Below are 13,486 nucleotides of genomic sequence, written 5' to 3' on the forward strand. Positions count from 1 at the left end.
TCCCTCCAGTAGCGAACCCGAATGCATAAACCATTACACTGTAGAGCCACCACTCATGGCCTGGCTACCATCCAATAATAAAAGCCCTGCATTTAAATGATCTTTGCCTGATTAAATGTACATGTTGCACTCTTTTCAGTTTATAATAATAAATCACTTTTATATCTCTAGAACCTTTTTGAGGAGGGGGAGATGTGTCCTTTTAATTTATGGTTACATAATTTGGTCATTGTTAGGAATACTAAATATGCGACTCACTGTAGAAAGGACTAGATAAATAAATATTGTTATATATAAAATTGCCATCTGAACCCACTGGGAAAGGGGGTGTGCTATGTGCATCTTCCTCAAGCTTGGAAGTTAGAGTGTTTTGGGCATCTTAGCTGTTCCTAACAGCTTGCATGCAAATATATAGATGCCTCCTCCTACCTTTTCCATGGCTGACTTCTACAGTCCATGTGCAATTTAGAGAGTTAGGATACAGCTCAGGGTAGCCAGGTGATAAGATGATCCCTCCAGGTCCCCTGATATCACCACCACATGATGCTGAATGGAACAGGAAGATAATGAAAGATAACTGTTGCTGGAAAAAAAAGGGTAAATTGTAAATGAACCAATAAATCCTTCACCTGAAGACAGAGGGGAGGTTAAGATGAATAATGATTTCGAGTCATATCACATCCTGTCCTGCTATTTTTATTTGTACCTGTAAATCTGCCACAGATGTGCACTCCAAACCAGCCCTAGTGCCTAACATGACAATACATTATTCATACATTTAGCTATCCACCCAGATTTTCTTAATTCATGGTATCTTAAACTGAAAGAAATTGTTACAAAACATGATCATCTATTTAGTTAGAACACAAAATAACTTAAAAGCATATTCAGAGGATTATAGCATCTGGATTTAGAATCATTGTCACTTCAAGGTAGAAATTGATCTGTAAGAGAAACAGTTACCATCCAACTCATTTTCAGTCAGGTATAATCTAGTTGGACCCATGTAGAGGAAATAAAGAAGAGAAAGGGACAACGCATGTCACGCATGTGGATCGGTGGGGTAAGGATTAATGTGTCTAAAGGTTAACTGGTGTAATTGAATATTGTTCAAGCCTGTAACCCTTTTCTCATGCTGTCATTAGATTTTGTCGTTTCACATAAAGGGCAGAGCTTTTTTGAACTCGGCATTAATGAAATGTGACAAGATTTGTGGGTTTTTTCCTTCTTGCATCTGCCTAAGTACGTGCTCTCTGACCTACGGGTGGCTTTGCAACCAAGCTCATGAATAGCTTCCTCAGAACAGCTAGAGTTGACAAATATTAGAAGTAGGACTGTTGTGAGTGTACACATTTTCAAAGTAATGAATGTCAGATGATATTTTGGAGGATAACTGGGATGCCTTGGGCTCCGCAGCTGTACACACCCACCCCCTACTCGAATCCTCTCTCCTTCCACCCGCAGGCCTTCCAGCGAACACAACACATCAAGGCCTGAATCCTTACCCACTGACTAAATTACATCAAATATTTTATTAATGAGCCAAAATTACATAAAGTCATTAAAAGTGGATGAGTATGCTTGGCAAACGATCTACTTTAGAGGCTCCATAGGCAGAGAGCCAATGCATTTGGCACCAGTCTGGCACATACCTTGGCAAAAATATGCTCCCAGATATAAAATGAGCTTCAGAACAAGCACTGGTATGAAACTATAGCGCGGCATGCCAAACGTCACATGTATTTTACTAGTTATTTTGTTTCTGCTGAGTGATCCGTGACAAAGGGACATCATTTACGGTTTGTACACAGCAATAACCATTTTCACAAATGTTCTTCAGGTGTGATACTAATGTAAACAGCACAAGAAGCAACATTGCTCAAATACAGCCCAGAGCATTATGTGGGCTATCAAATCTATCAGGAACATGCTGCATGTTTTGATGTGAGGCAAAATTTGTCTTCCCTATCACTTCATTTCCAACACCTCAGTAAGTTTTTCAGTAAAACACTAGAGGCACTGTATTTTATGAATAAAAGGCAGCACCTTTTTTATTTATTACGTGCTAAATGTTGCTACACATTGCTGGGTCTTTACCTTTTGTCAATCAGAGTGAATCTTTTTTAGGGCTAAGAAGAATCAAATGAACATAATTGCCACTGTAGAGTTTGTGCCATCTACTGGTGGCAATATCCTTTAAGTACTGCGATTAAAAACTGTCAGTACATACTGTAAGTTGAAGAAATTACATCCCGTTAAATGTATGTTAAATATTCACTGAAATATTTAATTAAGGAATGCATACATACCATCACAAGTGGGCAGTGGGTGGCTCCAAAAGTGGTTCTTCTCGCAAACTAGAGGCTCCTCGTGGCTCAGTCTATATCCTGGGTCACACTGGAAGGTCACAGTTGAGCCGATGGACAGGTCGTGGCTTAACCGAAAGCCATTTACTGGGATACCAGGATCCATACAGGAGTATGTGTCCAATGTGACCACTGTAGAAATAAAAATGAAGTATTCTCTTTACATTGACAGTCTTTACATTGGTATTTAAAGGAAGTTATGTATGATTTTATCTCATGTGTAAATGGCCTGTATTTATATAGCGCTTTAACAGTCCTTAAGGACCCCAAAGCGCTTTACATATCCAGTCATCCACCCACACACTGGTGATGGCAAGCTACATTGTAGCCACAGCCACCCTGGGGCGCACTGACAGAGGCGAGGCTGCCGAACACTGGCGCCACCGGGCCCTCTGACCACCACCAGTAGGCAACAGGTGAAGTGTCTTGCCCAAGGACACAACGACCGAGACTGTCCAAGCCGGGGCTCGAACCGGCAACCTTCCGATTACAAGGCGAACTCCCAACTCTTGAGCCACGATCAAGAGTATACTGGATCTTCTTCACACAGGTTACAAAGGCTCTAGATGTAGTGTTTAGTGTTGCATTGAGCTATGCATGAACTAGCTGCATGTTTTTGACTCGTGACTGTTATTTAAAATAACTGAGCCACACTCTTCACAGTTCTTGTGTGCACATGTGCACCTGGTATTAAGCAGAGCATTAGTGTAAAAGCGTCAGTTTTTCTATTTTGATACTAAATATAATATGACCTTTACACTCCTGAGGTGGATTGAAGTTGCAGCATTCATGAAACATGAAATGCCAATTCTATTTTTGCATTCACTGAAACTTCTTTGTCACATTTTCCCTCTAAAAAATTGCTGATCGAAGCTTTGATGTTAAAAATCACAGCAACAAAAGGCAGGTGTCAGGTCGCATGCATAATATAGAACGCAAAAAGATTTACTTTGCCTTTCTTTTACTGTTAACTTTAAAGAATCCTCTTATGACAAACAAAAGACTCTTCAAACCAGGCTATGTTAGTACACAGTAGAGACTGCAGAAAAATGAACTATTGCATTGACTGCTATAATGCCTGACAGTTTCTTCCTGAATAACCTTGATAGAGCTGTCAGTTTCTTTGATTTTTAAGAAAACAGGGTTTTATCTTCATGCCATTTAGACAGGTACTGTGGGATAGTAAAGGGCAGCAGCTTCATGGGGAGAGCGAATTCAGAGTATGACCTTGGTGAAACTGCGCATCCACTTCATTTCCTTCTATACTACTCAGCTACTGGAACACCACTTCAAGTTTTTATTAAAGAAAAGCACATTTGCCTGATAGTTTCACTCCTACAGTGAGCTAGTTTCATCTCTCTTAATTTGCAGTGATGCAAGCTGTAAAGAGATGCCCCCATTTTCCCTGTGATTTCCAGGACCGCCGTTTGGATGTCTTCCAAGTAGGGTTGCTTTTGATGCACTAAAAATATGCTGATTTTAGCCACTGACTGACAGTAGTTGTGTAAGCGGTTGTCAGGCCACTGGCGAGGAAGAATCTTAACATGGAAGGATTAATTTTCTGGAATTATACAGAGAGTTTATTATTTTATGTAAAGTCAAAGCAACAAAGATATAGCTGAAAACAGGCATATGTTCACATGTTACATCTGGTGTCAGTGACTGTGAGCACTGCATGTATTTAAGTACAGCACATACACATGTAATTGCACTCCCTACAGAGACCTATAGCTCAAAACACAAACACTCAAAGTAAGTCAAATGTATAATCTGAAAAGCTTTGTCATAGTATAGTTTACCTGTATGGCCTGCAGAATTTCCTTGTAGCAATATGGCAGAGTGGCATGGTGTAAGAAGATTTATAAGCCATAGATAATTGTCATTAATAACTTGTGTGATCCGACCTGTGTGATAACACAGAGATTGCTATCCTCTTGCAAGCCTCTGTAGGAAGCTTGCTTTGCACTACTTTTATCATACTTGGTCTTAGTAGAGAAACCTATGAATTTTGCTTTAATATGCAGAGCAGTCACTGATCACTGCTAGCAGTAGCCTCTAGGGTGCAGGTATTTGGTGGGAAAATAATTTCCTTACATCTCCAAGCCAATGGAGTCATGCCAAATACGTTACCGTGTAGTATGTTTTAAATGTTTGTGGCTAAAATAATTGTATAGCATGCTGTAATTTTTATTTAACTGAAGAGGTCGAATTTTTCTGCACATAAAGGGAATGACGCAGTGCTTCTGTGCCTCACTTTATTCACAGGATAACTAACCCTTATTTTGCAGACTAATTTTACAAATGAAGTAGGCTAGTTTTCCCAGAAGTATTTCGGCAATAAGATATGTCCTAAAAGGCAATGGAAGAAGCTAATATGATCTTACTGTTATTGCTTTTCGATGGCCTCATCAACAAAAGCAAAATGCACTCGAGATTGAAACGTAATAAGACAAAAGCACTTGTGGCCTGCTTTCAGTCAATAACAGAGACATAATAACGACCTCTGTCTTATGAATCAAATTGGAGTGACAGAGGTAATAGTGCTAGTGCAAACAATTGTGAAAATAAATCACAGTATGTCCAGAATATATTTGTACTAGATTTTTCAAAAACTACCATTCAATGCATAATGATGTATACCGAGTCTTATTTCAAATTATGTTACCCTTGTAGAGCTAATAGTTTGCTTCAGTTGTTTTGATTAGATTAACTTCACCTTACTCTGCGACCTTGTATTTGAAAGCATGGGGCTGCTATTTGCACCTGACAAGTGGCAGTACATTGTTAACGATAGATTTGGGTTGCCAGTCAGTACAGAGGTACAATCCCACATAGTCACTGTCATCTGGGATCACAGCTCCACAGACATCAAGTGCACTGTTGACAAAAAAAATCCTTTCACTCCACTGAACTTGCGTCCTTTTTACTTTGAGTATTTGTTTACATTTACAGCACAGTGTTTGATTTTCTCCCCTACCTGGATAATTTATATTGACCACTATAAAGCTTCTATCCAAGAAGTCAGAGTAATTAATGTTCAACTGCTTTGCTGGACATCATTAACAGCCTCTTTTGTGTTTGTTTATTGCACAAAATATTTACCAGCAGTACTTTCTAAAACACTCAAAGAGGGAATACGAGTAGCAGAAAAATATGTATGGATAAATATAGCAGCAGTGACAGACATAATGTTATGCCTCAGTGATAGACCAAGCAAGAATGATAGCACAGAGTGCACTATAAATCAAGCTAAATGAAGTTACATTCAATTAAGAACTTACACTGAGTCTGACTTCTGCACAAGCAATCACAATCATAAAGAGATTAAACGCAATGCCACAACTGAAGACAAAGCTTATGTGCTCAACGAACAAACCTATCATAAACAGTAAACATTCAAAGAGTGCACAGCCTTTGATGAGAAGAATTCTGGAAGTTGTATTCAATTTAGTTTTATACAGACAGCGTCAAGTCAGCTCAAGGCGCTTTACAGTCAAAGCTAAACAACCGATAATATTCGACAAGTGACTACAATTAATATACAAAGCTTGGCTCTTTGCTTTACCAAAGAGCCATTTCTTTACCTACTCACACAAAAGCTCCAGGTAAACTAATAACCAGCATGAAATGTACACTGTGAATTGTGAGGCTTTAACACTAGGCAAGAGATGATGTAAAAGTAAAAACATCAGAGCTGACCTCTCCAGCTAAGCTAAGCACTTATGAAAAATTTAAAATGTATCACCTTTAAATGTTAATCACAGTAACTAAACTGAACTCATGTAGTTAGAGAACCCACGCTAATTAAGGCATGTTGTTATGGTAATACTAGTGCTCTTGACATGTAATAGACCTGAAATACTTCCTCAACAAAGTTTAATCTTGACATTTGGTTTCAGAAACTTAAGTGCTACCAGAAAAGCTGACCAACTTCAGTCTCCAGTGCCTCTAGCTGAAGCATAGTTGAACTTGTTTAAAATTTTATTCTCTATGTCTAATTATAGAACTGAATGTGTACCATCTCATCTCATCCTTTTTTTTTGTCGTGAAGAAATTACAGGCAATAGCACTATGCTCTCACCTTCATAGAAGATCTTGAAGCCACTGTTTGATCGACTGTTATCGGTGGTAAAGAGCAGATACAGGAAGTTACTACTGCTGAACAGGAACTGAGGGACCTGGGTTCCATTAAAAGAGCCAATCAGAGGAGAGAGCAGGTTGGGACCATCGTGAACCTCCAGGAAGTCATAACTGAGCTCAGTCTGGAACCTTAAAAGTTAAACAAAAGGACAGATGGACTTTAAGTATACATATTTGTTTTAAAATAAATTTGTTTACCTCATACAGTTTGGTAAAAATGTGACAATACTGAGGTAATAAGGTAAAAACAAGAAGTTATAACCCCTTAAAAATACAGCAATATCCCTGTATTTTGTACCAACAATGGTTTGAGCTGAGTAATATTACACTGAAATTTATGTATTGGGGTTAATAAGGCCTCACAAACTGAGTGTAGTAATGTGGAAACTTACATACACCTATGAGGCAAAACCAATTAGTACTAGTATAGAAGGTCTAGCAGTAAGGTCTAGTGATTTACACGTTTGCTTAACAGGCAGGAGCAATAAAATGATAATATCAGTGTATTTGATTTTTTTATACTGGCTTTAAAGTTGTAATAACCTGGTGTTTCCGGGTGTAACCAGTCTTGATACAGGATATGACGTGGTTTTTACTTGATATTGCTTTTGTAATTAAGTCACTTGTTTTTATCCCACTATTACCACAGCAGTACCAAGCTGTAAAAAGAAAATGTAATTTCTTTTACAGAAAAACATCCTAATTTTCTGCAATAGGTAAAAAAAAATAGGCACTACAGCAAAAATTCCAGTAATTGGAACAGTTCCTGGAAATGTGACATTGCTATGCATCTGTGGCAACCTTCTTAACCCCCCCATCAAACAACTGGCATCACCACGGATATATCTGTCAATATTATTGACGTTTCCTGACTGAAATCTATGCATTCTTATCTCACTGAAGGAAACTGTGAAGATTGCCTCGAGTATAGTGCCATCATAGTTGTAATGCTTTAAACAGGCATGAGAAACCCTGTGCTCATTTTAAGTGAGGGAAGAGGAAAAGGGGGTTAATTTTACAAAAAATAAAACAAAAACCCAAAAAAATCACAGTGAAGGCAGCCCTTTGAAAAAGCAACAATTATACAACATGAACGAATGAATGAATTTCATGATTTCACTTATTAATATTAAGAAATAAAGATTTCAAAGCAAGATTTTCCCTTTCCTTTTTTTCCTACTTTCTTTTATTGAAGCTCTCTCAGGAAGTGAGCAAAGCGGGTAAGCAAGATAAAGGATTACTTGAGGCTTTCAACATTTTTGGAAACTAGACCAAAGTCTGTGTTCTTCCTCCTCTGACTTTCTATTTCAAACTCAGAGGCTTCCACAGCCAAGGGGAGCCATTTATGTTTGTGTACATGTACTGTATATGCATAAACTAAAGGGATAGATACATGAGTGTCTGTCTGCATGTAGGTATACGACTACTGCAGCACAGTATGTGATTATATTACACCAGGAATTAAGTCCTTTTCCAGATTTTGTCACTCTACATGTGAGTGTGTGTCTTTGTTTCAGTGGCTGACTTGTTGCAGTACTGTCATACAGACCTGTCAAAGCTAATCTTGATGGAGCGTCCCAGCTCGGCCTCAATGACCCACTCACAACTCAAGGAATCTTTGTAGTAGCCTGGCCACCCGGGGGAGAGGATGACACCAGATGGCCCTGAGTAGTGTCCTCCACAAGGAGCTGGAGGAGTGGAAGGAGTTTTAAGGGGGCATAAAGAAGACAAAGAAAGGAAGAGAGGAGAGGAGAGGGAAAGGAGAGAGGTAGAAAAGAGAAAAAAGTTGTTTTAAAGATGATACCACTTGGTAATCTGTTCATACCCACATGAAAAATATTGAAAGAAAACACTTATAGGATGAGTCACCAAAGGCCTGGAGTTACACAGATACCTGAAAATAAATCTAGCCCGGTTTAGATGGACTGAACTCCGTGTTCCACACTAACCCACTCACTTTTTTTATCATGTTTCTGTTCTTTCTTTCTCATCCCATTTCAGCAGTTAACTTATACTCCATGTCCAGCATCCACATAATTGTTAGCAATTACAATTTAATTACCTTCACATTTGGGAATGAGTCCACTCCACATCACCTTGCCTTCTTCCAGATGGCATGTGATGGTGTCAGCTCCCTGTGTCTTGATAAAGCCATCCTCGCAAACAACAGAGATGGAGCTCCCCAGCTGGAAACTGTCCCCAAAGCGCCTAGCGTTCAACGGTATGCCAGGGTCAGGGCACTCATTATGCCCAAAAGCTTGTAATGAGAAGAAAGGGAACAAGATCTAGTGACAAATGCTCTTGTGTGAATGAGAAATTGGGTCTTTGAGTAGTCGAGAGATAAGGGAAATGGATGTAGCTGTCCGTAAGAGAGGAAAAAAGAACATACAAAGGTCTGCTCTATACACCTAGGGTTGACAATAGCCTCTGTCTTTAAAGCTTGCTGTGAATTGCTCCAGAGGAAAAGCAAAAGAATTACAATGGCACTGCATAGGCAATAAGGCATCCGAGTTAAGCACTACCTTCACAGTACTAAACGGTGCTTTTTGTTTATAAAGGTACTATTAGCCGAACTTATTCTGCAGTGTAACAGCTTTTCTGCTCAAATCTTGACTGGAAAAGCTGTGCTAGGGTTACACACCTATTAAAACTCAGCTGTAATCTGCCAGCGGTTTTATTAACCTTTTTTTAAAAGTATTTGTTGTCCATTGCTTCAATGAATTGTAATGTGTCCTCGTGTGTTATAAAAGATGCCTGCCAAGAAATTATAACCATTATTATTAAGAAAAAACACAATTTCTAAAAGAGCAACAAGGACGAAAATAAAGCTCTGTGACTGAGAACACGCTCATTCATATAAACTACAGGTGCTGCTGAACTTAATTCCTCTTCTATTGATAAAATTAATTTGAACATTATGCTTAGTAATTATTTTTTGTTTGGTTAACTGCGTGTAAAAATTGTACAAATCTAACAGGTCAGACAGACGTGAGACACCACCCAAAAAATCCGTAAACATGAAAGGGAAAGGGTGAATGCGTTTCTCTTTCTTTTAGTTTCATTTACCCATTGATCAGCCACTTACTGCTATAGGTAATGTTGAACCCTCGCCCAGACATCGAGTGATCGGCCTGAAACTCGAGCTGCAAAACGTTGCTATTGGATGTCAGGTGGGAAGGAACTTCAGCCCCTGAGAAGCGTCCTAGTATTGTGGCTCCTGACTGATCCCCATCTTTGATAGTAAGAAAGTCGTAAGGAGGCTCCAAATCAAAGTCATTGAAGGCCAAATGGATCCTGGAGCCAGGCTCAGAGATAATCAGCCAAACACAGTTAAGGTTGTTCCCGTAGCCTTCTGGATAGTCTGGAGACAACACCGTCCCCATGGGCGCAGTGAAGTTAGAGAAACAGGGAACTGTGTGACAGAGAGGGCAAAAACCTCAGTTATATATCCCGAGTAAGCAATTTGTTTTACAGCAACTCTCACTGGCCACACGACATGTCTACACTGCAGAATCTGCCATAACAGGACCAGGCACAAAGATCTGTACAGAACAATGTCAGTACTGTATAAGTAGCTCAGCAAACTGGAGACAGGTTTACTCCCAAGGGCGCTGAGTAGCTTGAGAAACATGAAACTGTAAGCAGGACGGAACAGAGAACTGTACAAAAGTACAGACATATATGAATATAGGTGCATGGGAATACTGCACACTGTCCCAAAGGAGGCAGTTAAATCGAAGGAACAGAAGTCTAGTTTTTTGTTATGGAGATAGGTTAGGAATGTAACTACAAGGAGAGGGTTGCCTTGACATAGGACGATAAACAATGGAGTGCAGGTTACCTTCTCCAGTTCAGTTAAATAGTACAACAACAACAACAACCCAAAAAAACAAGCTTGGACAAAAACTTCCCATTTCACACAATGTGCTGTGTGCACTGCTCTGCATGTTCAGTTAACAACTCTGTAATTATTTCTCAAATAGCTCAGTGTCACTGTGAACCTTCCAAGCACATAAGTAATTGCTTATCCGCTGTCATTAAAAACAAGTATGGGACTCACAGATGCAGATGGGGATATTAGCTGACCACTGATTGTTGTTCTGGCAGGTTATCATCCTTTCCCCAATGAGCTCAAATCCAAATTGGCATTCAAAGCGTAAAACATCTCCATTTAAAAAACCAGTTCCCTCTTGATAGCCATACAGAGGTGTACCGGGGTCGCCACAACTCTCTTTGTCAATTTCTGCGGAGAAGAGAAAAGAGGGGGACGGACAGATGAAGTAAGTGAGAAAGAGATTGGAACTGGGAGGGGGAAAGCAGAGGATTAAGTCAAGGAAAGTAGTCTGAGATAGTTTTTTTTCTTTAAGATTATCTGTATAGGTGCAGTTGAAGAGTGTGGAAGTTGGGTAAAGGAAGTTTTTTTAAGAAGTAGACAGATAAAAGAGTGAAAGATCAGCAGGAAGGCAGACAGGAAAATAAAATTGTTGCTTTAGTGAGAGACAGTCAGAGACAGACATGAATACAGACAGTGAGAGATGGCATCAGCACAATAGTGTGTGTACCTTTGTAGTTGATCTTGAATCCAATTGAGCCAACACTCTCATCAGACTGGAGGTGAAGCCACATCTGATGGGACATGCTGACAATTAGGTCTGGGACAAAGCTCCCAGTCAGCCTGCAGATAAGACAAACAAGCCAGTGTGGGATCAAAATTCACTTTTGAAACATTTCATCACACAACGTTAAGCAGATTAGAAGACAAACATTGTTATACGCAGATAAAAAACACAAGTAACTTGAACAAGTAAGCCACACTTGAAGTGGTGGAGTCATTTAACTGGTTCAAGGATTCTTTTGTTCAAGTATTTCTTTTAATGTCGACTCACAAAAAGATTTGGAAAGATTTGACAGCAATATTATGCTAAAATAAACTATCCAGTGAAGTAGTTTATGAAATACTTACACTTGAATGATTGTTTTAGAGTCACCTACTTCCCCTCCATCTCCAATAGTTAGGGAATCATACCCAATTTCTAGGTCGAATTCTTCAAAGTTGATCTGAATGACCTGTTGTAAAATACAAAGTCACTATGACAGTCTATGATTGACTGTGAATTTGCAAACAGCAAAGCCCTCCTTACACCATTCAATAACATTTGAGAACACTCTACTGAATCATATATATAAAGTAAGCCAGCGTGGTATACTGCAGATAGTTTGTGTACATTTGCTGAGAAGTCAATTTGTCTGTCAGCAGTTTTTTTTTTAGATTTTTCAATACATTTCAACAAAACCATGAAGCTGAACGTCCGCCATTGGCCTGTGGAAGCTGTTTACACTAAAGTGATTCAAACAGAGAGGTCTCCTGACAGACATTGCTAACCCCGCCAGTCAATGTTATTCATTGCGTTCATTTAAATAGGCCAAACCCTCTCAATCAGATGAGCAGTTATTCTAAAGATTTATTACCAAATAACCCACCATCTAATTTTTATGATATTCATAACATAGCTGCTCATTTCCATAACTTGCCTTTTGGGAAAATGTTGCTGAAGATATCGTAGCTAAACTGCAAAAGGCAGGCCTACACAGAGAAACTCCATGTAATGTCATATACATTTGCACAGGAGGACAGCTCAATGTTTGATCAAGCAGAGCTATAAAAGCCGAAGACGCTTCCTTCTATTTTCATGATTCACATAGCTGCTATAACATACAATATGTTCTGGTACTTTAATCAAATATCCACAAACTACCCGAGAACTTAAATCAACAGTGGCGTTCGGGGGAACAGAAGGAAAATATAAAACACAATTCATATCAGATTTTTGACTGTTTATAGGAAAAGGCTTATAGAATGAATGTTAATGGGGATGTGCAGCATAGACAAAGGACACCGCAAGCATCTTTCAAAGCAATATAGAAACTGACAGCAGCATCACTGCAGAACACAAATCGAATTTTAAGAACCAATCAGAGTAAAGCAAACTTAAGCATATGAAATTATTAATTGCCTGTCTGCATTTACCCTTGAGATATCTTTGTCGGCTGTCACTGGTGAATCTTTTTACCCTCTTAACAAATGTACATAGCGTCACAAAAGATGACATTTTTAAAGATCAAACTGGCAACAGCTGCTTACACTAATAATCATGTCTGCTGCAGAGACATTACACAAACATGCCACATTATCTCAGCCTGCACTTTGCCTGCACGGATTAGTGATGAAAGGAAGGATGCCGTAATGACACCAGTGTCACATCTGTTGATGACAACCATATGATGGCCGCTTGCTCATCCATAGCCTTCGTTCTTTTGGCCACGGGTTGGGCAGCGTCTGCACAATATGTATGTATAACAGCCTCATTACGACACGCAAATAAGCATAATTACCATAATAACACTAATGGACCAAGTTTCAGTGCCAAGTCAATGGCTTGTTTGCCTAGGAGAGTGCACAGTGGCACAAAGCTATGGCACTTGCCAGTCCTAGTGAGTTCTGAATGAGCGTCAGTTGGTTAGTTATTATTTATTAGCAGGAAAGCACTTAGTCGACACCCCTGTGTATATGGCTCACTGGATAGAATACCAATAGAGAGACAAATTTATGTAGGAGAGCAGTAATGACCATTTGGAAAACAGCTTTGACCTCTTCACTTTGGGGAAAAGCTGGTCTCAATCAATCATTATTTCTCCCCATTTCCGTGACCACAGATGAATGAAGCGAATCGCTAGGCTGCCAACAGCCACAGACAAGCTGGTAATCTAGTGAGAACTGAAATGCCATTCACTCATGCAATGTGCATTAATGACAGAAAGTAAAAATGGAAATATATGCATATTCTACGTAGCCCCTCCTAACTTGGGTGACCCTGGAAAAAAAAACAGATGCATATAAAACACAGATCCAAAAATTCCAAGGATATATGTCGCCAAATGCTCTACAGGGAAGGAACTATTTTCACAGTACAAATGTAATG

At 39.3% G+C, this 13,486-nt stretch overlaps 1 protein-coding gene across 11 annotated transcripts in view; it reads right to left on the reverse strand.

Moving 5' to 3' along the window:
* LOC100705316 (CUB and sushi domain-containing protein 3) overlaps nt 1–13,486 on the reverse strand; it is a 240,882-nt gene that overhangs the window by 129,949 nt on the left and 97,447 nt on the right. For all 11 annotated transcript variants that reach the window (XR_003222198.1, XM_025911532.1, XM_025911534.1 and 8 more), the window contains 9 exons: nt 11,470–11,573; nt 11,069–11,181; nt 10,567–10,749; nt 9,592–9,918; nt 8,569–8,763; nt 8,056–8,194; nt 6,448–6,635; nt 2,310–2,498; nt 430–546 (listed from right to left, as the gene is read on the reverse strand). Coding sequence is in view for 10 of the 11 variants with exons in the window: in XM_025911532.1 (XP_025767317.1) it covers nt 430–546; nt 2,310–2,498; nt 6,448–6,635; nt 8,056–8,194; nt 8,569–8,763; nt 9,592–9,918; nt 10,567–10,749; nt 11,069–11,181; nt 11,470–11,573 (1,555 nt within the window). In the remaining variant the exon portion in view is untranslated. The remainder of the gene's footprint in view (nt 1–429; nt 547–2,309; nt 2,499–6,447; nt 6,636–8,055; nt 8,195–8,568; nt 8,764–9,591; nt 9,919–10,566; nt 10,750–11,068; nt 11,182–11,469; nt 11,574–13,486) is intronic.

This window comes from Oreochromis niloticus, linkage group LG11 (assembly GCF_001858045.2).
Source record: "Oreochromis niloticus isolate F11D_XX linkage group LG11, O_niloticus_UMD_NMBU, whole genome shotgun sequence".
NCBI lineage: Eukaryota > Metazoa > Chordata > Actinopteri > Cichliformes > Cichlidae > Oreochromis > Oreochromis niloticus.